Source organism: Limanda limanda, chromosome 11 (genome assembly GCF_963576545.1).
Source record: "Limanda limanda chromosome 11, fLimLim1.1, whole genome shotgun sequence".
NCBI lineage: Eukaryota > Metazoa > Chordata > Actinopteri > Pleuronectiformes > Pleuronectidae > Limanda > Limanda limanda.
The window spans coordinates 20871565-20894628 of record NC_083646.1 but is presented as its reverse complement, the minus strand read 5'-3'; the positions used below and the strand labels follow the sequence as shown (position 1 = coordinate 20894628).

Here is a 23064-nt window from a genome sequence, read left to right as displayed (position 1 = left end):
CATTCGTCCCCTGCGGACTACACTTCCTCAGTTGACGTGCTGGGCATACGCTGAGACTCGGAGGGAGCACATTCTTTGAAAACGTCATCCTCCATGGCTTCTTCTATGGGGTTCATCTTGGAGGCCTTGGTGCCAGGAGATTTTTCTAGAAAGAATATTTACACTTAAAGACAGAAAAACTGCAGGATCTTGGCTCAGCAGCCAATTGAAGGGGTCCAATGTCACAAAAGACAAACAATGATTCACACTTGAGAAGGAGGTCTATACACTCACAGAGCAGAGGATGTATGTACAAGCAGATATTCTGAAAGCAGAAAAAAGCCTGTGAATGTGTCTCCATCACCACTCGTAGCTGATCCATTAAAACACTAAGAACCTTATTGCAGAACAGAAATGCTGCGGCTCTGCTGGGCTCAGAGTACTTTCAAGAGCAACACTGCACTGCAGGTGCTTTGAGCCTGTGTGCCGGATAGGAGAACATCCAAACATTTGGTTTGTTGGAGTGTCTCCTCCTAATGCACATGGTGCTTTCACTCTGTTCACTGACTGAGTGATGTTACTGGAGTTCAACAAATATTGGCTAAGGGAGAAGTGGATATTTTAGATAGGTGCTGCCAAGTGTCCAAAATGTAGAAACATTGAACCACTTTGAAATTCTACACACAGTTACAACTGAGTTGGGTGAGCATGTGACTTACGGACGGACGATCCAGCAGATCCTCCTCGTAGGATCTGGTTCAGAACATCATCGGTGTCACTGGTGCTCGCCATGCTGTTCCTCATCTGCATCATAGACAGCTGCGAGCACAGGCTGGGCTGACGGTCCATCTTCTTCACTGCCTGGGTCACATCCAAACACCATCATCATCCTCATCCTCATCATAATCATCATCAACACAATATGAATAGTTATGGTAGAGGGTAAATCTAGAATCTGACAGCAGAGCTTGACCCACCTTGTCACTGAGGGTAGGGTCGTTCAGAGAGTACAGTTTATTGGTGATGTCTTTGCCGATGAGGTAGCGGAATACCTCACTGAGGAAAGTGTCTGACTCCAGGAAGTAGGTGAGCCTCTCTCGAGACCAGCACAGGAACTTACAGTTCTCCTCAGCCACGATGGTCACCTGCCAATCAATCAATCAATCAATCAATCAATCAATCACAATAAACCATTGTTTTTCAAGATGTCAGGATTATATGCTCTATCACTGAAACAGATGGAGCAGCAGGACGTTAATTAAAGCGCTGACACATCATTCATTTCACCTCACAGTCATTAAGGGTCGGTGTGGATGGCAGGGCAGTGAAATCTTTGTGTTCTTTTAATTGTTTTTACGAAATTCACCAACGATAGCACAAATTGGGCATGTTCATTTCTTTTTCTGTTTTCATATTACCTGGAACTTATCTCCCTTGTGCATCTGAGTGGACCTGAACTCTGGAGAATCAATGAAAGCGTTGGTGTAGATGTTGTGGAGGAAATGGCTTCTGTACGACACCTTCATCCTGTCACAGAGAAAGAGCCAATTCAAAACTAGGATCTTACAATCTTACAAAAGTGCGATGTCTTCTAAAGTGATTTTAAAAAGGATGGTTTCCATAAACCCTAACCCTTTCCAAGTTAAACTGAGGGTTATTAAATGTGCCAGAAATTTTAAATCAAAAACGGTTAAAAGGTTTGAAATTCAAGCTGAGATATAAATAAATATGGAATTTCAGTTTATCATGATGAAACTGACAAAAGTTGATCAGTAAACGGAGAAGCTGAATCAACTCTATCTTTAGCATTCTTTATTGATACCTTTTGAATCCTAATATATTCACCATCTAGAATTTCAGCCCCTAAATCTTTATATTAATAACAATAATAAATAACAACAAAGATGTTCCATGTGAAGACGTCCACTTAGTCCAGGTTTGTGTTGCATGCAGACAGTGCAGTATTTGTCCTACAATTTGACTCAAATGCTCAGACTCACACGAAACATGATATAAAAGATGGTTGACACAGGATAAGAACTGCACCTTCAGCCAAACAAGCAGCACATACTTTCCTTTGAGGAGAATGCTGAGGCGTTCGTCCACGGACGTCTTGTCCTCCGCAGCGTAGGCCTGGCCTTTCTTTAATGTCTGGATGGTGCAGAACTGTCCTGTGAGCCTCTGAAACAGAGCCTCCTTCACATGGAGCGGCTCAAACATCCGCTTGTAGACTGACCGCAGCTCCCTGTCGATCTTAATCTGACGAGAGCAGAGACACAAAGGTAACTCGTTATGATGTGAAAGCAAACTACAGTGATGCTGCTGTGTAATTAGAGTCTGTGAGTTGGAGCAGTGACTGAGGAGGACAAGTCTCCTGTCTCATTATGAAAAGTCCTGGTCTGATTCTATCAGCATGCTGGAGGGCCCTTATATTATTTCCCCCGGTGGCTCCCATGGAATTTGATCAAACCTGCATCTTATTAGCATGAAGCAGGAGTGAACCCAGGAGGATGAGCTGCTTCCTGCCGGAGTCAGCCAAGAAAATCTCAACACTGAGCCCCTGCATAAATAAACACACTGTTTCCCAGACGTGTGCTTCAGTATTTCAATTCGGTGAAAAAAAAAACACCTGACTGGCCTGAATGTGAAGGGACTGTTGAAATGTGTAGGAGAGCGTGTTGCTGTAGAACTCACTGGCCTTCGCTTGTACAGGAGGTAGAAGAGGTGCATGAAGTTGACCACCAGAAAAACCACGTTCCAAACCATCACATCCAGGTTGCACCTATACAGAGCCGCCCAGGCAATGTAGAAACCACATCCTGTCATGGATAAAGACACACACACAAAAGAAGTGAATGATAACATTTCATTCAAAGATTCAGAATCCAAAACCAAACAAAAGTAAATTCATCGTAGAAACATTTATTTTTGAATAACTCCGTCTCTTAAAAGCAATGAGAGAGATTTCAATAATAGTAATTTTGACCTGAGATAACATGTTAATGATTGATGAATAGTCAATGTCTGTGGTTTGCATGAGAAAGTGCAATAGTCAAGAGTAGCCAATGAAATAAAAGCAGCACATGGGGAGGAAAATAAGTACAAACTTAGCTTGAGACACCACAGGCAAACGGAATAAATTACTAAGTTTGTGATTGTTGTGGAACCATTGGAGCCAGATTTACCAGCACCTATTTACTTACTGTTTTGTTTAAAACTGTTAAATTGGTAAAAAAAAAAACTAAAAGGAAGAGTTTTAAAATTAAGATGAATATTCGCAAAAATTAACATTGAATTAATATTTTAATTGATTTTCTATAATTACTTACGATAATTGTTATTATTTTACTGGCAATGTTTTGAAGTTAGCTTTAACTCCTTCAGCTGTGTGAGTTTACTCTTCCTCTCTACTGTGTCTGTTTCTTTTCCTCTGTAAAACCCCCTGAGACAGAAAATGCTAATATAAATAAATGAACTGTCAAAATGGCCATTTTTCCCATAAATCCTGCTGCTTCCTGTCTCCCCTCTCTTTCCAAGGAGAAGATAAACATGTTGGAAGTGTTTTTTTCCATCTGCCATCCTCTCCTTCCGTTTTCTGCCACTATCAGAGCCTTTTAGGGCCTCGGACAGGACCCAGTACCGAAGAGATCCCTCTCTGTGTAGAACAGCTCTTAGAAAAAAAATACAAATCCTCCAAACGTAAACTGAGCTCAACTGACTACTCAAAAGGCTTGTGGTGATAATTTACTGATGCATGGACACGGAGCCAATTTTTGATTACAATAAAAACATCTGCTGGGGCTCTTAATGTTGTTGTCCCTCTGGTGACAACAGAGATGCCATTCGGCAGGGGGCACTGTGAGCTGACCTGTCATCAGCAGGAGGCGCAGCAGGATCATGTGCAGGCCCAGGGTGGTTGGGATGACCAGGCCCAGCAGCAGCGACAGGTTCCCCAGATGGAAGAGGAGGTGGTGGGTCTGCTCCCACTCCTCGCACGAGGTAGCATTGGGCACGAGGGCGAATCCTGGCGTAGGCGAGGGGAAGGGGGGCAGGCCGGTGAAGGAGAGGAGGGGTTGATCTGAGGGAGAGGACATCCTTCAGCAGGGGTCACCTTAGAAACTGGGGCAAGGTTAGAATAGATGTGATTTGATGAATTATTCATGGCTGATAAGATGTTTGAGAGAAAACCGCATGTGCTCATCCTTACAGAACAGTGGCACTTAATTTTAACTTAGCATTTCAAACTCAAAGTGTCTATTGTTTGTTTTTGGTCATCACATGTATAAATAATTTATGAAGTTGTCATGGTAAACATGTCAGCAAACAGTTTCCTATTCACACATTCTGGACCTGGAGCAACATTTTCATTTATTTGTTGTTCTGTTTATGTCTACTTTTAGCTCAGGTTTGGTCTGCACAAAAACATTAAATCTGATTGTTTATTAATTTTATTTTATTTAACTTATGTTATTCAGGTGAATCCTGTTGACATAGGATGGATGTTGCAAATTATTCTGGGGTGGTTCCTGCTCTCACAACACACACAAAATAATCCACAACCACCATCAGTGTTAATTTGGGAAAAGCTGCTCTGAACATTACCTTTACAAAAGGGTTACCAGTTGTAGCTTCAGTTAACGAGGCACATGTTGCTATTTACTCTGATAATATGGCAGACATACAAAAACAGTTGTGCAGAACACACTGATACAATTATCAATGTGCTTTAAGTGTATTGATGCTTTAATGTGCTGCCTAGACAATGATTGTGTGTGTGTGTGTGTGTGTGTGTGTGTGTGTGTGTGTGTGTGTGTGTGTGTGTGTGTGTGTGTGTGTGTGTGTGTGTGTGTGTGTGTGTGTGTGTGTGTGTGTGTGTGTGTGTGTACTGAATATATACCATAAATAAATTCTACTTTGATGTCAGGATTGCATTTGGAGAAATAATTTAAATAACAGCAATCAGAATTTTGTATAAAAAGTACATGAATATCAATATTTTCTAAAAGTGCAAACAATTTGTTTACATCAGTCTTTCTAAAGCTTGTGAGCAACCATTTCATGACTGTTATAATTATGTAGGCATAAAAGCCTAGTTGTGATTTGCTCTTTTTACCATGATTTGGATACTGAACAATAGAACCCTACTGTATTTCATTTTTCTTTATTATTTATATGAGCTGAGATTATTTGTTTTTGCTTTTTCAGTTATTTTTTATCTGTTGTTTCAATTGCTGAAACCGGAAGAGACACAGCATCTCACCTGTACTTGCATCCTGGTATTTCCTCAAGTTAAATGTAAAATTTAGTCTTTTATTTGTTTTTAAACGGATAGTTTACCCAGAAATGAAAATTCACCCATGATGTACTCACCACTATGCCGATGGAGTTTCAGAGGTAACCAGTGTTGCAGCCTAATCCAATACAATTGAAGTAAATGGTGACCGATTCTTCAAACCTAAACTTAGGCCCTGACATTGACATTTTCTGTTGATTTTTTACGTTTGAATAATTGGTCTTTTTTACTTCAATTGTATTGGATTTGGCTGCAACACTGTTTACCCCCTGACACTAACACCTCACCCACCCCTCCATCGGCATGGCTTTGAGTAGATAATGAGTGAATTTTCATTTTTGGGTGAACTATCCCTTTAAAGCTTTACATAGCCTAACTCGCCCACCACGACTCTTAGCTCCTATGCCCTCTTTCCATAACCACATCATCAACTTTGAAACAGTTTCCTTCCATTATCAGGTTGAAGGGAAAAGTGGAGATTCAAGTGTCCTTATGTCGTTATTATTCACTTCTGAGCCTTTTATGTTTCTGTATTTCTTTCTTCTACTTCTCTTTAAGTTGTTGCATTGTACAGCATGTTGCTCACTTCTGGTTGTTTGAAATCAGCTTTATAAATAAACTTGACTTTAAGAGCAGTTCATGTCAAGTTCGTCACACACACACGCACGCACGCACACACACACACACACACGCGCAGAAACATCCTGTTATACATCTAGACTCACACATGAAATATAAACATGCAAAAACATGTGCTCTCAAAATAATATTCAGATTTGAGCATGGCTCCCACTCTAACAGCTGTGTGTGTGTGTGTGTGTGTGTGTGTGTGTGTGTGTGTGTGTGTGTGTGTGTGTGTGTGTGTGTATGTGCGTGTGTGAGTGAGTGAGTAAAAATAGACATGGTTGTACTCTTAAGCTGCAGATGTTTATCTCGCAGTTACAACTTTCTCTCAAAGTAAAAGTACCGGGAGAGGAGAGCGGCTCGTTACTCACCGTTTCCCCGGGCAGGTGTGGGTGAAGCGGGGCTGTGCACGGCAGAGGATGAAGGGCTGGTTCCGATGAAGAAGGGGCAGAGACGCTGCTGTGGCTGCGGCTGCTTCCTCGCGTCGGGGCTGCACAGTGTGCGTCGCAAATTCCTCAGTGAGGAGACTAAAATAGGCAAGAAGGCGAGAGCAGTGCGCCTGCAGTGTGTCAAAGCTCCGACAGGGGGAGACAGAGCTCAGAATAACACCTATCATTCCCTCCTCTTTACTCTCTCTGTCTTTATTGAACAAGTTAAGTCCAATGACAGCATGTGTAAATAAGTTGTCTAAACAGGTGAACAACAGATAATGAATAAATAAAACTTGGTACAGTTTAATACTTGAAATATTGTCAGGTATTTAAGAAAGTTTTACCTTGTTAGGACATCCAGTTATTCCAGAAGAGGATTAGGTCTGAGTTATTTCTTCTTAAGAAAAAGAAAAAGATTTAGAATTTTGACTATAGTCTTAAAGACCGATTACATAGGTGATGTATACAATTTAAATTTAATACATCATATTGTAGCAAGTCTATTTTATATTGTTTGCATTGTGTGTATGTGTTTACTAGAAAAATCAATTGAATTCACACAGTAAAATAAAGTTACATTTATTTTTTAAAGTGAAATATAGACACAATTAGCCTATTTACAGTTTCATTTTACATTTGCACAATCTCACACAATAGTCACTGATCTTATCTGTCAATATTGCACAGCACAGAATCTTATTCAGTTAAGACATCTACAGCCTCCTATTAATGTCACTTTATACATGTATAACGAAAGTATAAATGACTAACTAAAATAAATAACATGAATTCACCTTTACCACAATCTTTAGTGTCATTTGTCCGCAATTATTTCCATACACACAAACACAATTTTCACAAAATCTTCAACGGTTAATCACTTAAAATTGCTTCTATGAAGAAATGACGATTGCTACTATTTAGGTTCTGATAGATTACGAAATGTTAGACCAGTCCAACCAAGTGGCTTCAAACTAGCAACTACACATGATATTAACTACAGGAACACAAGCTTGTCTAGTACACAGTTCAAAGCAGCTGGCTATCAGTAAACATATGACTGAGTGAAACTGATTTAACTCTGAAGGTTTGAGATTGTAGTTGGGTTCAGCCACAATAATGACAGAGAGCAATTATTCACAAAGCCATCACAAAAGTTCCACATTTAGCCTTTGTTTTATTTATTTCTTTACATTTCTAGATATTTAATGGCAAATGAAAGCACCTAACGGTGAATTTGCACCATGAATCTATTTAAAGAACTAGATGCCTTCCATTCATTCTTTAAGTTGCTCAGGGTGCAAATGCCTGAAAGGTTTTCTGGCTTCTGTGCTTCTACTCCAGCTAAACCATGACCGGTGGTTCAATCCTCAATCTGACCCATCTGAATGCCGAAGTGTCTTGGGCAAGATACTGAACCCCTAAAAATGTCCCCTCATAGATGAGGAATACACTAACTGTAAGTCACTTTGGATAAAAGCATCCACCAAATGACATGTAATGATGTGTGTATAAAGATGGACATCATAGCGATTCCCCAAAAAGTAAAGCGAAGCTGTCCTGATCGCCCCCTGGTGGCTGGCTTCAATATAGAACATAAATATTGCCTCCCCGATGTTAGTGTATGAGACCAAACTAAAAAGGCAAAATCAAGGTCAAGTTAATGTTTCTCAAATAAGTGTTCTGCCATTTTAGGTTGCTGCTACCGCAATGATGTTTGTAATAACTAGGGTTTCAAATGTTATTTGATACAAAATAAAAAACAGACTCAATAGTATGGCTCTATCCCATTGTCTTACTCTGGCTTCAAATTATGTCTTTGGTGTAAACTGGCAGCATTCATATTGTATATGGTACCATTTCTGGGTAGTGGGAGGAAATGGAGACGAGTCGTCCATCTTTATACAGAGTCTAGTGAGTTGTCATCAATACTAGAAAAGCTCTATATAAATACAGACCATTTGACCATTTGTCTATGAAATAAAATAGTTACAAACAAGTAAGTCCGAATGAAAAAAAATACAGAACCAAAGTAAAACAAGTGCAAACTTGGATGTTTTGGCGGATTTGGTTTAGTGTTTTCGAGCTTTCAATGTATCACATATCTAGGTCATGTGAAGCTTGAGTGTAGTTCAAAACATACTGAACGTAGGACAACCTAGGCCAAAGTGTCCCATGGGTGGGATGATATAAGGACTTGTTAACAAGGCAGCTATAATGTAGCCTACTGATTGATCGGTCATGTGAGCCTTTTCAAATAAATCTATAGCACTCCCTGGACACAACATGACTGGTGACATGACTGGCCAGCTCCACCTACCTACTACTGCATACTGAGATCTAAAAACGTAGGCAGATATGATACAACTGCATTTGAGACCTACTTTCCCTAAACGGTACAGTCATACTTTGGCCTTCTTAAATAACACTATATTAACATTACATTCCTACACACAGTGAGTAACTTCCGAGTGTTTTAGGCCTAGAGCAGAGTGTGTTTGTGTGTGCAAGTGTGTGTGTGTGTGTGTGTGTGTGTGTGTGTGTGTGTGTGTGTGTGTGTGTGTGTGTGTGTGTGTGTGTGTGTGTGTGTTCAGGCCGTCCTCCCACCCTGCACCGGCACTTGCAGGACATCTGCCCCTTCTAATTCTGTCCCTGGCATGTGACAGTAACTTGGTAAGCGGAGATCATAGCGGCGGCCGGACTCGCTGAAGGCCTTATCATTAAGGGAGAACAGCTTCTCTGCAATGTCATTGCGCACAACGAGGGCGAAGATCTTGGCGATGTAGCGATGCTTAGCAAAAAGCAGGTAGAGTTTCTTCCTCCTCCACGCCACGTAGCGGCAGGGGTTATCGGCACGCAGGGTCACCTGTGGTGAGCAAAACATTCAACAGAAAGACAAGGCTGCAAGGAAGTAAACTGGTATTCAAGCTAAAATACAAGTTATGGTAAATTACTGTTTTATTTATGGTCCATTGCTGATATTAATGTCTGTATATTTTTAGTGTGAGACTCCATTATTGAGCTTTGTATAATTCAGAGAGTATTCTTTAAAAGACTTAATTTGTGTATAAGCATCCTGTTATGTACCCCCTCGATTGTCTGACTGAAATGTGTAATATCAAATTAGACCTTTTTAAAGGGATAGTTCACCCAAAAGTGAAACTTTAGTCATTATCTACTATTTCCTATGTCGATAGAGGGGTGGATGAAGTGGTTTAGTCCACAAAACACTTCTGGAGTCTCAGAAGTAAACAATGGAAGTAGCTGGTGACCAAGACTTCAGACGTAATAAAACAACAGAAAAACACGAGTGGAATTTCATTTGTGGTTTAACTATCCCTTTAATGCTTAACTCTTTCTGATTGGCCAAACAACAGGAAGCCTCATCCTCTTACATATGAACCTGGATGCTTGTCATAAATGTTATTAGTTACAGTCTGATTTTTGCAGACAAATCCAATATCGAATTTAGGAAATATTTCCTCTATCGATATATATTGGCTGATATTCTTTTTATCTTTACGAATGTATACATATATGAGTAGTTGGTCCATTATTTTGTGAAGATAGGCTGCTCTGTGTATTGCATTTACCATTTCTAAATTGCCCTAACCAACCATTTCTGTATTAGGTTTAAGTTTTCATATCAGCACATATATAACATCATATACACAGATAATTGTGATATTAACTAATGAAATTAGCCAAATATTGTATTGGTCAGGGTGTAATAACACAAATGCTTTTCTTGCCATGATAAGTCAAAACTGCTTCTGTGAAAAAGAGCTACAATAGGTCTATGACACAAAGAAAGAAGATGCAGTTTGTTGAGGACATGGAGATTTGTGAGCAGGGATGGTGAATTGCTGGAAATGTGTTTTTGGAAATGCATGAGTTGAACTGAACCTGGAAGATGCCCTCCTCTGCTGGTCTGAGAGAGTCCCACTCAGGAGAATCCAGGAACTGAAACGGGTAGATGTAATGCAGAAACTCTCCATTCACTGTCACACGGACTCTGGAGGATGGAGGGAGAGTTGATTTTAAATTTCCAGAGGGAAACACTGCAACATGAAGGACACTTCAACACTAAATCACACAGAATACAAGACAGTGCTGAGGTCCTGTTGAACAACTGGAAATACAGCTGCTGTAACTTACAGTGTGCTTCAAAGTGCAACAGGCTAGAATATCTTTTTCCTTTACAGCATAAATCTGATGCAAACAGTATGATTAGCATTTGAGTTAATCATTTGACTTAATCAGACACCATCAGACATCAGCCCTGCAGCAACACAATCCTCCTTAATGTTTTAACACTTTAAATGGTCCTGGAGAGCAAAACACAACAGCAAATAAGAAAACATGATCGCAATGCCATTGCAATTTGCTATTGTATTTTGTGATTTGTGTTTTGTAATTTGCTGTTGTATTTTGTGATTTGTTGTTTTGTGATTTACTGTTTTGCAATTTGCTGTTGTATTTTGTGATTTGTGTTTTTTAATTTGTTGTTTTGTGATTTGCTGTTTTGCAATTTGCTGTTGTTTTTTGTGATTTGTGCTGTGTTTTGTAAATTATTGTTGTATTTTGTGATTTGCTGTTGTATTTTGCAATTTGCTGTTGTTTCGCAATTTGCTTGTGTTTGAGATTTCCACTTCAGGGCCACAAGATATTAGGATGATTGCAGTAAAACTAATTGTAATTTACAGGGCCTTGGGGTGGAGGTTATGTTCCAAGCACGAACCCAATGTCTCACATTGAAATTGTATTAACCATAAGATATTATATTAGATTAAATGATACATCTACGAGAAACCCTCCCAACAAGATTGAATATTCTCTGGGATTAATGTCATATATTTCAGAGAAAGTTACAAATTTAATAGTATTGTGCATCAAACAAAACCCAATGGACAGATGCAAGGATATCACTGGTCACAACTTTATTTGAGCTTCAGATTCAACTCATGTTTGCCTGTTTGTCTTCTCGACTGTCTGCCTGCACACTCACCACAGAACAGTACACACCTCTCCATAAGCAATTCATCTCATCAATCTTCTCTGCACCTCATTCTCTTGCCAGCTGACTGTGCATCTTCATCAAAGTATGGTGAAATAGATCCTTAAACAGTTTTATCGCACTAATTTATGATCTCAGAGAATATCCAAGCTGTTTTCTTCTAAATTTACAAGTCTTTCGTCAAAATATTATATATCCTCCCTGTTATATTTTTTTACAAACGATGAGCCTGATACACTGTGGTACATATGTCATCAGTCATTTTTATTCTGTGTTTATTGTTTCAAACATAGCACTGAACAAACTAGTTTTTTCCCCCGCAAACTGAACATTGTATATATAAAGAGAGTACATCCCATCTTGTACATCATTCCATTGTGTCCCCTGTGTTGAATCCTGACAAGTCTACACTTCCCTCATGGAAACACACACTTTATGTCTAATGCCAGTTGTTTTCTCTGCTTCTTATTCCATGAGACGTTAGCTGTTGGAAATTTTAACAACTCTGATGAGGCTGGATTCATTCACAGCATGCATTACTGCACATCAAAATCCAAGTCATCAGCAGTCATCAACACGCCCTGAACACAGATCATGATGACACTGTAGCCTTGGCTCCACTTCACAGCTCCTGACTCCCATTAGAAATATGAAGGGAGATTAATAAATTATAGCAAGACATATCTTCACTCCTATCAATGCTGGTGCTTATTGTGGTGATGTCAGAGGGAGCACACTAAAGGTATAACATCTAATGAGCTATGATATATATGTATTTATATTTCAAATGTTATTATACTACGATGCAGGGGCGGATCCAGGGGGGCACTGGCCCTAGCCCTCAGATTTTTGCCCCTGAAGTGGCCCTGTCCTATCATTACTAAAGAAAAAGTCACTATTAACAGTACCACAATAAATGTGACAATATTCTACACTTTTTTATAGAAGACAATACGATTGAACAAGGAACAATTTTCTACATATATTTAATGATGTGTGGATTGGCTCAAAGCTACAGAGCTAACAGTAAACAAGGGAAGACTTACATGTGCACCTAAATTAATTAAAGGGGACATATTATGAAAATTCCACTTATGTAGTGCTTCTACACGTTAATGTGGGTATCTGGCATGTCTACCGACCCAAAAACTCTGGGAAAAAACATCTCCCGCAATTTGGTATGGTTCCTCTATGTCAGAAACGAAAAGAGAGCTCGCTCATGAGTTTTTAAAGGACCAGGCACTCAAAACAGGTCAATCTGAGGAGGGTTGTTTTAGACAATGTAAAAGGGTGCTGTTTTAAATTATCCTTGTGGTATTTTGACCAAAATATGTTACAGACATTTCATTAAGACCCCAAGGAACCATATCAACTTGTGGTAAAATGGGCATAACATGTCTCCTTTAAAGAACTGTACATGGATGTTGGACATATAACTTCCCCCTCTTTGTGGCCCCTTTATGGCCCCTGATCTATAAAAAGCCAAGATGCACCACTGCTAGAATGATGAGGTATAATGCTGTTGCAATGTGATACATTTTTATTATTTTGCATGTCCAGTGCGGTAAATGAATCACAGTGCATCACATCATGTGTTTATTGTGACAATTAAACATGTCAGCAGTAATTACCTCAAACATGTTGCAGCTCCTACTTGATGCATGTTACAAATTAGGGGTCATGAGGTCATTGTTTTCAGTTTTTAGGCTGAAGTGTTTAAGTGACTTTGGCAAAAGAAAAAGTCTCGCTGTCTTCATTTTATGTAGGGACGGAAATCGGCAGGGACCTCCCCATACGATCACGATACTTAGGTGACGATACGATATGTATTGCAATTCTGTAAGTATTGCGATTCGATATTACGATTTATTTTGGTTATATTTTTTTGTAAATACTGGACCATGGAAAACAGTTGAATCATACCTTCAAATACAACACAGTCTAATTCACTTAGAGCTTTACAAGTTTTATTTCAAATATTCACATTAACTTAATGACTGCCGGGCAGCCAATAGAGAAAATAAATAACAATGTGCCCTATTATTGTATAGACCCTGTCCACTGCACACAAACTGACAGATTAAGAAATGTATGCCAGTTAGGCTACTTTAAACAATAAATAAAAGGTAAATTAAATAGAATGAATTTAAGTTTACTTAAAATATAAACTTTGAAATAAACAAAAAGTAGGCTATGCTTGACTGTTGTTTGCATGTAGACTATGCAAAGTTAGGCCTGGGTATGTTTAGATTTTTGTGCAAAAACAAGAGCTGGTCAACATAAAACCAATAAATATGTTTATTTTTTTAAATGTAAAAATTAGGCAGTGTGGAGATTTAAAAATCGTCATTCACAAGAATCACGATTCGTAACTGAATCGATTTTTCCCCCCATCCCTATTTTGATGTGTGTTTGATGTATGAACTCGAGTGGAGCACTTCGGTGTGAGACACGTGCAGTCACCTGCCAGACAGCAGCACCGACAGCTTGTCGATGGGGGTCTTCCCCTCGATGGCGAAGCAGTGGCCGGGCTCCAAGGTGTGCACGTCTCCTTCACAGCAGGCCACGATCTTCCCGAACTGGGTGAGCGACACCCCCAGCTTCTGGAACATGCACTGGTACAGCTCATGGAAGTCCCGCTCGAAGGAGACCCCCCGCAGCCGGGAGGCAACGTGCACCCCCTGCGCCAGGCTGGCTGCGAACAGGGCGAAGCTCCAGAGGAACGAGTCGGTGGTGCACGGGTCCGTCCAAGCCCAGAGGGAGGTGCAGAAGAAGCCCAGCGTGAGGAGGCTGAAGAGGTAGAGGAGCCCGTAGAAGCCGCTGCCGCCCATGAAGCCGAGGAAGAGGAGGATGTGCGCCAGGTGGAAGACGGAGCCCTCCGCGCCGTCCCTCCACTCCGCGCACAGCGGGTACTTGGGGGGCACCTGCTGCACCGTGAAGTTCATGGCTTCGAAGTCCGGAGGCTCCATGTCGGAGGAAAGTCCACGAATCGACCCGCCGCGGTCTGTGGCAGAGCACTGAGGAGTTTATCTCAAGTAAAGTTAGCGGAGCGAAACTGAGAAACGCGCAGACACCTGGAGTGAGTGTTTACACCGAGACTGTGGAGAGCTGCGAGTCAGGACCGGATGTTGTGTGGGAGTAGAGAAAATAAAACAACATTCAAATCAATAACATTCAAGGTTGTTAAAGGAGGCATATTATGCCCCTTTTATCACAGTTGATATGGTTCCTTGGGGTCTTAATGAAATGTCTGTAACATATTTTGGTCAAAATACCACAAGGATCATTTAAAACAGCACCCTTTTTACCCTAAAACAGCTCTCCTCAGATTGACCTGTTTTTTATTCGCAGTCACGTAAGCATGACGTTTCTGACTTAGAGAAACCATAACAAATCGCGGGAGTTGTTTTTTTCCCACAGTTTTTGGGACGGTAGACATACTAGATACCCAAATAAACGTGTAGAAGCACTACAAAAGTGGAATTTTCCTAATATGTCCCCTTTAAAATAAGATAGGATGAGATGAGATAAGATGAGATGAGATGAGATAAGATAAGATAATCATTTATTAGTCCACCACGTTTAAATTTTACCATGTTACAGAAGCAAAGAGGACAGTACAAATACAAACCTTGTATTAACCAACCAACATGAAAACTTTACGCACAGTGTATGAATAAAATGTATATATAATGTGAATAGAGCATATACAATGTAAATAACAACATATACAATACAAACAATATATTCAGTGCGTAAAAGAATATTTAAAATGTCAACTGAATATAGACAATGTGAACAGTGTCACATGTGTCATATGACCTGAACAGACACAGTGCAATCAGAATCTATAATGTGAACACTTTAGAATATATGCAATGTTAACGGAATGTGTACAGTGTGAAAAGAATATATATATTGTGAACAGAATCTATACAGTGTTACTGGATTGCCCATAAGACTGAATTGAACAGATAGAAAATTAAGTATTCATATTCGTATTGTGATGAAAAAAACAAGTGCAGCCTCCATTATATTGGCCAAACTATCTATATATATGAGAGGAAACAGTATCATCATATTTGTGGAGGACCTACCAAGATGTATTAAGAATTAAGTAAACAAATCAAATGTAATGTTAAAATACATTTAATATGTATGAAATATTTTTTACGTCAAGCTGTCACACATATTTATTATTGCTTTATTTATTAGATTTAATGTATTCTAAGAACAAAATGTATAAACAAGAATGACATAGTGTGTTGGTATGGAAATGAAGATATTCAATATTAAAGGACTCATCAGGATTTAGTGAAAAAAAGAGGATTGACCTGATGTGAAAATATTTATCTTCATACAATTTTTGGCCTTATTTCCTAGCCCTAGTATTCTGGAAATCAGCTCATGACCCCTAAATGAAAAGCTTTTATTTTGACAATAAGAGGAGCTCTTTCTTTGATATGTCTATCTCAGTGTGACTTGATACTGCATGTCATCTAAAAAAGAAGGCACTGGGCTGCCTCTCTTGGCTCTGGCATCCCCTTGATTCTAAATATGACATGGTGAATGGTAAATTTAAATGTATGGAATACATTAAAATAAACAGTAAGAAGTGGCAAAGTGAGAGAGTATATCAGCCTGTACGATGCATCGAAATAAGAGGTAGTCGTGAACTGATTTCTTTAAAGGTCCCCATTAATCAGAGCTACGGGAGGTTATGAGAGTGAGTGATCTTTGTGGACCAGAATAGCAGAACTGCTCTCTCTGTGTATCTGGTCAAGGTGACTGTGACTGTTGTCTGGATGGGAGAAAGCGAGTGTGGGTTGTACCGTATGTAGGGCAGCAGAGAAGGACAGAGAACCCCTGGGTGTACTTCACATCATGTCAGACAGAAGCAGTAGAAACATCCTCACCATGTCTGACCCAGTTTTTTTCAGACCAGGGTTTAATGATGAAGGAAAGCAACAGGACAGCTGGCCATCAAATGTCAGTTTTGGAGCTAGTTTCAAGAGAGAATTCTTGAGTTTGTGTGTCACAGGGGAGTGTATCTGCATACATGTTGGATTGCATGCATAAGCCTCATATAAATAGATTTCTCTCCATGGTGAACATATCACCAGCATCTATTTTTAGAGCGTTTCCACCCTGGACAGCCTGTGTGTCTTTGTGATATGTCTGAATATGTGTCTGTTAACGGATGACACCGTGCCAGTCAGCGCTACTGTTGCTGCAAATGGCTGTGTGTCCAGTCACACATCACCTTTTCCAAAAGCACAACCGTGAGAAACAAACTGCGATTTATCTCCTCAAGCAGATAAGCTTTGGTGTTAGCTGCGAGTGCTCTTTTATTTTTAGCCATCCCTGGATAGAGCAACAACTCCATTGGCACTGGAGCAGTTATAGGGCTCATCTTGGGCCAGATGGTGTCAGGTTCAGCATGGGTTGGATCGTCCTGAACAACAATCTAAAGCCTGAATGGGTCAGTTTCTACACTCCATTCATTCCTGCACTGATAATCAAGACTTAGGATATTTGCTTTAGGTAAAACAATGAAAAATAAAAATAGCATCTCTATAAAACAACAAATTAGTTTCGAGGTACTTTCAAATGGTGCTGTTCATTCCATTCGATTTAATCTCAACTGACAATAGGAAAAGCTGACACCCATTCATGAACTGTTTCATAACAACATTGGCACATGAAGAAATACAGTATTTGGAATAAAAGCACTTGCATGCAACAAAAGTTGTACATTTGAGTATTCTTACATAAAGATTGAATAGAACTTGTGTAAAATGGGGAAGTAGTCCTTATTACATTAATCTTCCTTATAATATATTATTAGGGCCCGAGCACCGAATGGTGAGAGGCCCTATTGAATCTGTAAGGATTATAATTGTGACTATGCGGAATTTGCTTTTTGAGGGCTTTCCCATGCTCAAAAAGTTGCTAAACTTTGCAGTAAATTAGAACGCAAAATGTACGCATTCTGGAGTATTTGGAAATGGAAGTGGCAAAATGGCTCAACAGCGCCCCCTGGAACCCAGCCCCTAGGTTTCCACATAACCGATTTTCACCAAAATCGGGCCAGAGGTGTATCGTGACTAATGATGAAAAAAAGCCTCAAAGAGCATTATGAAAAACGCAACAGGAAGCCCGCCATTTTTAATTTAGTGGCCATTTTGACCATATTCACCATTTTACTTGACATAATTGTCCCAGGGCTTTCATCAGTTCAACTTTGAATTCAGATGAGTGTCATCACAACAAGATGGAGATTAAATCTGATTTAGGGATTGATCTTTCGTCACACCGTGTGACCGTGGCATGGCGTCAAAGTTCATCAACTCGCCTTGAAACACGAAATAGCTGTAACTTCACTGTTCATGGTACTATCTTACTCAAACTAGAATACAAGAACGCGTGACTGTGGCGTCGAAGTTTCATTACACGCCATCAAAACACGAGGTTCTGTATCTCGGACATATATTGTCCAATCAAGTCCAAACTAGACATGTAAGACAAAAGTCCCGGCCTGATGACATCTACACAGAAATTATGACTTGAAATCACAGCTCCCCATAGTGGATACAGGAAGTGGCATGTTTTATACTTTTATGATCTGCTCCTGGCTGCATTACAATATACAGCTCAAAAGAGCTCAGTCAAGTCATTGGATCATAGTCAGAATTGTGACATTTCCTCAAAGCGTGTAAACATTGAGCTGCGGCGAAGGATCATCCTTCGCCAAAGGACACGATGTTGTCATAACTCCACTCTGCATTGTCCTATCACTACCAAACTTCTGTCACCTGATCAGAGTCCAAGCCTGAACAGCTCTATGTGTCAATATTTCCTCAGTGTCATAGCGCCAAACTACTGATTTGCCATGGAACAGGAAGTACTTTGTTAATCCACTCTGCATTATCTAACCGGCTCCAAACTACTGACCTCTGATCACAATCCTGACCTGAACAGCTCCATGTATTAATATTAGTTCAGGGTAATAGCGCCACCTACTGATCAGTGTGAAAAGTAAGTTGTGGTAACATTGTCCAATTGACACAAAATTGCTCACGCTACATCAGAGCGCCTACTTGAACAGATCTATTAGTCTGTAATAATAGTGATAGCGCCACCTACTGGCAACAGGAAGTAAGCTTTGTTTTACAACTATCATTCGACTAACATAAAATCTTCCCAGTGTGATGTGCTATTTGATAGCGTGGACAGTAATGAGCAATTAGCAGGCAAGGATCAACGTTGCGTGACGGACGCAGGAAGTGAAGCGTTTATCCTTGCTGCAGTGCGCAACACGCAGGCAACGCGGAGACCTGCGCTTGGTCATCGATCGCTCTCTCCCCCGACCGCAACAGGCTCCAACGTGCGGGTGCTCGGGCCCGCAAGTGCTACAAGTAGCCCTAGTTATTACTGACTCTTCAGTGCCCTGAGCCTGGCATCATCCCTCAGTTCATGTCTAGTTTTCAGGGGCCATTGTCAGCTCTCAAAGAACAGACGTACAATCAATCATAGTGATGTAGAACCTGAAGTTAAGACCTTATGCGGCACAAAGAGCTGTTCGGCTGTTTACTCAAAGTTCAGTGAAGCTTGACTCAGTATGCACAACCCTGAACTGGAGAATCAGTTGTCGTTGCCGTTGTTATGAATGCGACTGTTGTTATGAATGCACTGTTATCAGGATCAACAATGTCACGTTGATTAAATCCCAACCGCTGCTGCTACAGAGCGCTTTATTCATATTTAATGTAATACGTGTCCAAATCTCAGCAAATTCCACACTGCACTTTCCTGGGCCATATACAATACAAATAACAAGTGTGGAGCCGATTACATACATGGTTCTTAAGATATGTGAGCCACACAGAGATTACTGGAATAAGATGATCATTTTAAATTAAGAGGTTCATAAACTCACTATCCTGAAGGAGGTTAAAGAGCCCAAATAACATTGATTGGAGCTAGTTTATGAATCACAGACATGTCACAGTGTTACACAGTGTCGTCTGTTTTTGAAAACATCAGGTGACTATTCATGATTTTTGACCTGTCAGACTTTGTAGTGAACTTTATAACTCTTCACGTGGAGATTTCTGTTTCTGTTGAGTCCTTGTTCCATGGCGTCCAGCCACGCTAAACAATGATTGCTGTGACAGAAGCGGAGCCTGAATAGATGAACACTGGCAACATGGTGATCAGACTCATGTTAAATTGTTGCATCTGGGTTGGGAGCAGGATAATTTGCTCTTCAACTGAGAGACGTGCCTCTCTCCCTGTGATAGATTCCCATCTCTGACATACCAATGAGATGAGCTCCTGCCTGGAGAGAAGAATGCCACTGTCAGTCTACCCAGTCTAGATGTATTTGACATGCATGTTGCACCTTAGAGGAACAGTGGTTTGCAGAGAGGGCAGACAATATATGAGGGTGAATTCAGATGATAGGAGGCATATGACAAGTGGTGGTGCAAATGAAATACAGTCCATGGTGTCCTGAACTTCATGTCACGAAGGGTCCTCATGACGTTAAGTTCTGTGTGGAGGTCCATGTGCCCACAATTTGACCGCCAAGGCAAACTGGACACTTGTTTTGTGAAGTTTATGTTTATTTCCCATCTTTGGTCCTACTCTTGCTAAGCTGTCACACACGTTGTTCTCTTCCAACAAAAAAAGGAGCCCTCCTCTTGCCTCGTGATTATTTTTAAGTGTGTCTGCGTCCATGTCTGCAGTCGGCATGTGTCATCCAGAACCCATTAACTGACCTTTATTCTGTCTTTAAAAGCTTTCTGATGGTGTGAGAAAAATGTAAACAGTTCAGGATGAGTGCACAGAAAGGTTGTTTGCCATCTGATGGGAGGGTAATGTCAAAGAGGAGTTCTTTAGCCATTCCTCCCTCGACCAACTCCATCAAACATCCATCAAGAGACATGAAATCTGCTCCCTTTCATTTTCTGCAATCAAGAGAGCCTCTGTTGCCTCTCTTCAAAGAGGGGAAATCGCTGTCACTCTCACTTGTTGTCTGCACATCAGCGAGGCAGATCAGTGCTGATGATGTGTGTTCAAGTCTTTATAACAGAGGAAATGAAAGAAGAGCTTGGACAATAGGTTCAGCCTCCAACAAAAAGGATATGGAAATCAGATGCACCCTCCTTTTATCCTCCCAGAATAATGAAAGACGAGCAGGCAGGCGGTTTCCTTCTGACCTTTTTTACTGGGTTACCTTAGAGACATCCGGTCTCACAAGGAATACACGCTTTCTATAATCTAAAGACCAGGTGAAAAGATGGAGAGAAGACATTGTTACATGGGCCTTTTCATACTGTATGTGCTTCTTAATCTACAAAGATGGCAGGAGCTGCAGGTAAGAGCTACCATTTATTCACAGGTACACCATGAAACCATCATTTGGCAGGTATTATAATAGTAATCAATCAATCAATCAATCACATTTAATTTGTATAGCCCATATCCACAAATCCCAATTTGTCTCATAGGGCAAGGTATGACATCCTCTGCCCTTAACCCTCAACAAGAGTAAGGAAAAACTACTTAAAAAAAACCTTTAACAGGGTAAAAAGAACGTAGAAACCTCAGAGAGCCACATGTGAGGGATCCCTCTCCCAGGACGGACAGAAGTACAATAGATGTCAAGTGTAAAGGAGAACACCAGCAAGGTGAGGCTATTTGCAACATTGATTAGAATAAACATTATGAAGGTCATTGAATTGATAGATTATTGTCAGTAATGGTCGAGCAGTCATGGGTGACGGTTATGCTGATGTTTACCATATTACAACACTCCTTAGTCAGTATGTTAGTTTAGCGCTAATTTGCTAATGTGCTAATTTATGATATGTTCGTGGATAAGCAGTATAGATGATGGATTGATAGAATAACAAGTGAGGGATTCCTAGAAGTCCCAGCACAGACAGAAATGCAATAGTTTCTGCGTGTAGCAGAGCTCATCAACTAAATAACATTTACAACATTGATGAGAAAAGACACTGTCGAACATAATTGGAGAGGCGTGTCAATGTTTAAAGTATTTATACAAAAGACAAAGTCTGGCAGAGAAAAAGGCAGCAGGAACGACAAATGTTCTGACAGAGGTGTTGCCAATAATGATTGCAACAAATATCATGGAAATCCATTGAATGCTACTCACCAATTAAGCATTTCAGTCTTGTAAGTGTATTAGACTCACAATAGACAGTTTCAGTGCCTTTATTATCCACCATGCAATTTCACTGCAGGCTGTTATTTTCTGTTGGACTCAAATTATTTTCTGTTGGACTCAAATAGTTGGAAAATCCCCCAAACTACTACACATCTGAACTGAGTCTGAGTTTCTGAGTTTTTCACACATATAACTATAAAGTATATGGCTGTTCTTTTTGGATTCTGTAATGATATTTTTATCATCCCCCCTCCCACCCCATGATTGATGGGACTTTATCATATTGTTTTTTGTCATTTTAAAGGTTATGATTTTATTAATATCTCCATTCTGATCTTTTTTTTTCAATTGTTGGTAATGTGATGGAATAATAGTTTCCAGTTTACTTTCAATAAGACCAGGTGTAATCCATCTGCCTTTAGGTTATGCTGATAAGTCTTTATAATGGCATTTTCAACCCTGTTAGCTGACTTTGTACAGACATTCGTGATCCCTGGAGACTGTATCCTCATCACTTAATTTTACTTGTTTGACTGATGAAATCAGATTTGTCCTCCAGAGTTAAGTGTTTTGAGTGCCTGACACCTCATCTCTTGATAACAGGTTGGTGTGAGCGTACCCACACAAACCTGCTGCAACCTCATGACCTTACAGAGAGGATGAGGACCACTCAGAGCTCCTCCGCAGCCTAAAGACGGCGTGTGGCCAAGACAACCCTGATGTATGCCTCATCACATCCCACAACACACTCTCCTTTCTCACTTATTTTCTATTCCGTCCACACCAAGTGTCTCATTCAGACAAAATCCACCCACCATTTGAACATCTTGACTTAACTCTGAGAACGACAGCTAAATGTCTCCAGTACAATAATGAGGCACTCAGAAAACACTACAAAGTTCAGTTCATAATTGGATACTGTTGGATCTCAATCAGCAAAGTAAGTCCACATCAAAAATACTGTACTAGTCTATTATTACATCACTTCAGTGGCTACAAGTGCACTTGAGGCCTGATTTCACTCGCAATCAAATAGTCCATGTAATTAGCCTACCTAAAAGCACAGAAGGCACTGTCATGAATACAGTTTGTGCTGCACGAACAAGGCTCAAGTGTATTTTTTACCTGAAGCATGTTCAGTAGAATTACCCGTTCTACGGTAAGTGGTTGAAATAGAATCACTGCTATTGCAAATAAACAATAAAGTGAAAGGGGTTTGTTCAGATAACAAAAACATACTTGCCTTACCTTTAGTATTGTCCATGCCAGCAGCATATTTCTGATGATACATTTACCTTTTTACACATTTTAATGAAACATGTCACTTTATCCATCTCTTAACTCTAGAGAATGATCAAATACTACCCCAAATAAACCTGTATTATTTACCTGTAAAAACACTTGCCGGTAACTGTTGCTTTGGGTTTTGTATTGTAAGTGCTCTGGGAGAACAAACTGCTGGAAACACATTGGGCGACAGACGGAGGAACACCCTCAACAGGTCACCAGTCTGTCACAGGAC

General features: G+C 40.2%; 2 protein-coding genes across 2 annotated transcripts; both read right to left on the bottom strand.

The window, feature by feature from the left end:
• Nucleotides 1–6327, bottom strand: bves (blood vessel epicardial substance). Its single transcript, XM_061081962.1, has 8 exons — nucleotides 6268–6327; nucleotides 3848–4098; nucleotides 2674–2798; nucleotides 2051–2238; nucleotides 1398–1506; nucleotides 957–1124; nucleotides 699–840; nucleotides 1–145 (listed from the first exon to the last, which is right to left on the bottom strand). The coding sequence occupies exons 2-8, from the start codon at nucleotides 4071–4073 to the stop codon at nucleotides 18–20; spliced, it is 1086 nt and encodes a 361-aa protein (XP_060937945.1). The 5' UTR covers nucleotides 4074–4098; nucleotides 6268–6327; the 3' UTR covers nucleotides 1–17.
• A 2590-nt stretch (nucleotides 6328–8917) lies between these two features.
• On the bottom strand, nucleotides 8918–14313 carry popdc3 (popeye domain containing 3). The gene is made up of 3 exons (XM_061082028.1): nucleotides 13808–14313; nucleotides 10234–10342; nucleotides 8918–9193 (listed from the first exon to the last, which is right to left on the bottom strand). The coding sequence occupies exons 1-3, from the start codon at nucleotides 14311–14313 to the stop codon at nucleotides 8918–8920; spliced, it is 891 nt and encodes a 296-aa protein (XP_060938011.1).
• Nucleotides 14314–23064: the final 8751 nt, after the last annotated feature.

Bases quoted from the DNA above. Each gene is read 5' to 3' on its own strand.
- bves (XM_061081962.1), bottom strand. From the start codon at position 4,073: ATGTCCTCTCCCTCAGATCAACCCCTCCTCTCCTTCACCGGCCTGCCC. The intron at 2,799-3,847 runs GTCAGCTCACAG...TATCCATGACAG, and splicing joins GCGCCTCCTGCTGATGACAG to GATGTGGTTTCTACATTGCC. The intron at 1,507-2,050 runs GTATGTGCTGCT...TCTCTGTGACAG, and splicing joins AGCATTCTCCTCAAAGGAAA to GATGAAGGTGTCGTACAGAA.
- popdc3 (XM_061082028.1), bottom strand. From the start codon at position 14,313: ATGGAGCCTCCGGACTTCGAAGCCATGAACTTCACGGTGCAGCAGGTG. The intron at 10,343-13,807 runs GTGACTGCACGT...TCCATCCTCCAG, and splicing joins TCGGTGCTGCTGTCTGGCAG to AGTCCGTGTGACAGTGAATG. The intron at 9,194-10,233 runs GTTCAGTTCAAC...TGCTCACCACAG, and splicing joins CAGAGGAGGGCATCTTCCAG to GTGACCCTGCGTGCCGATAA.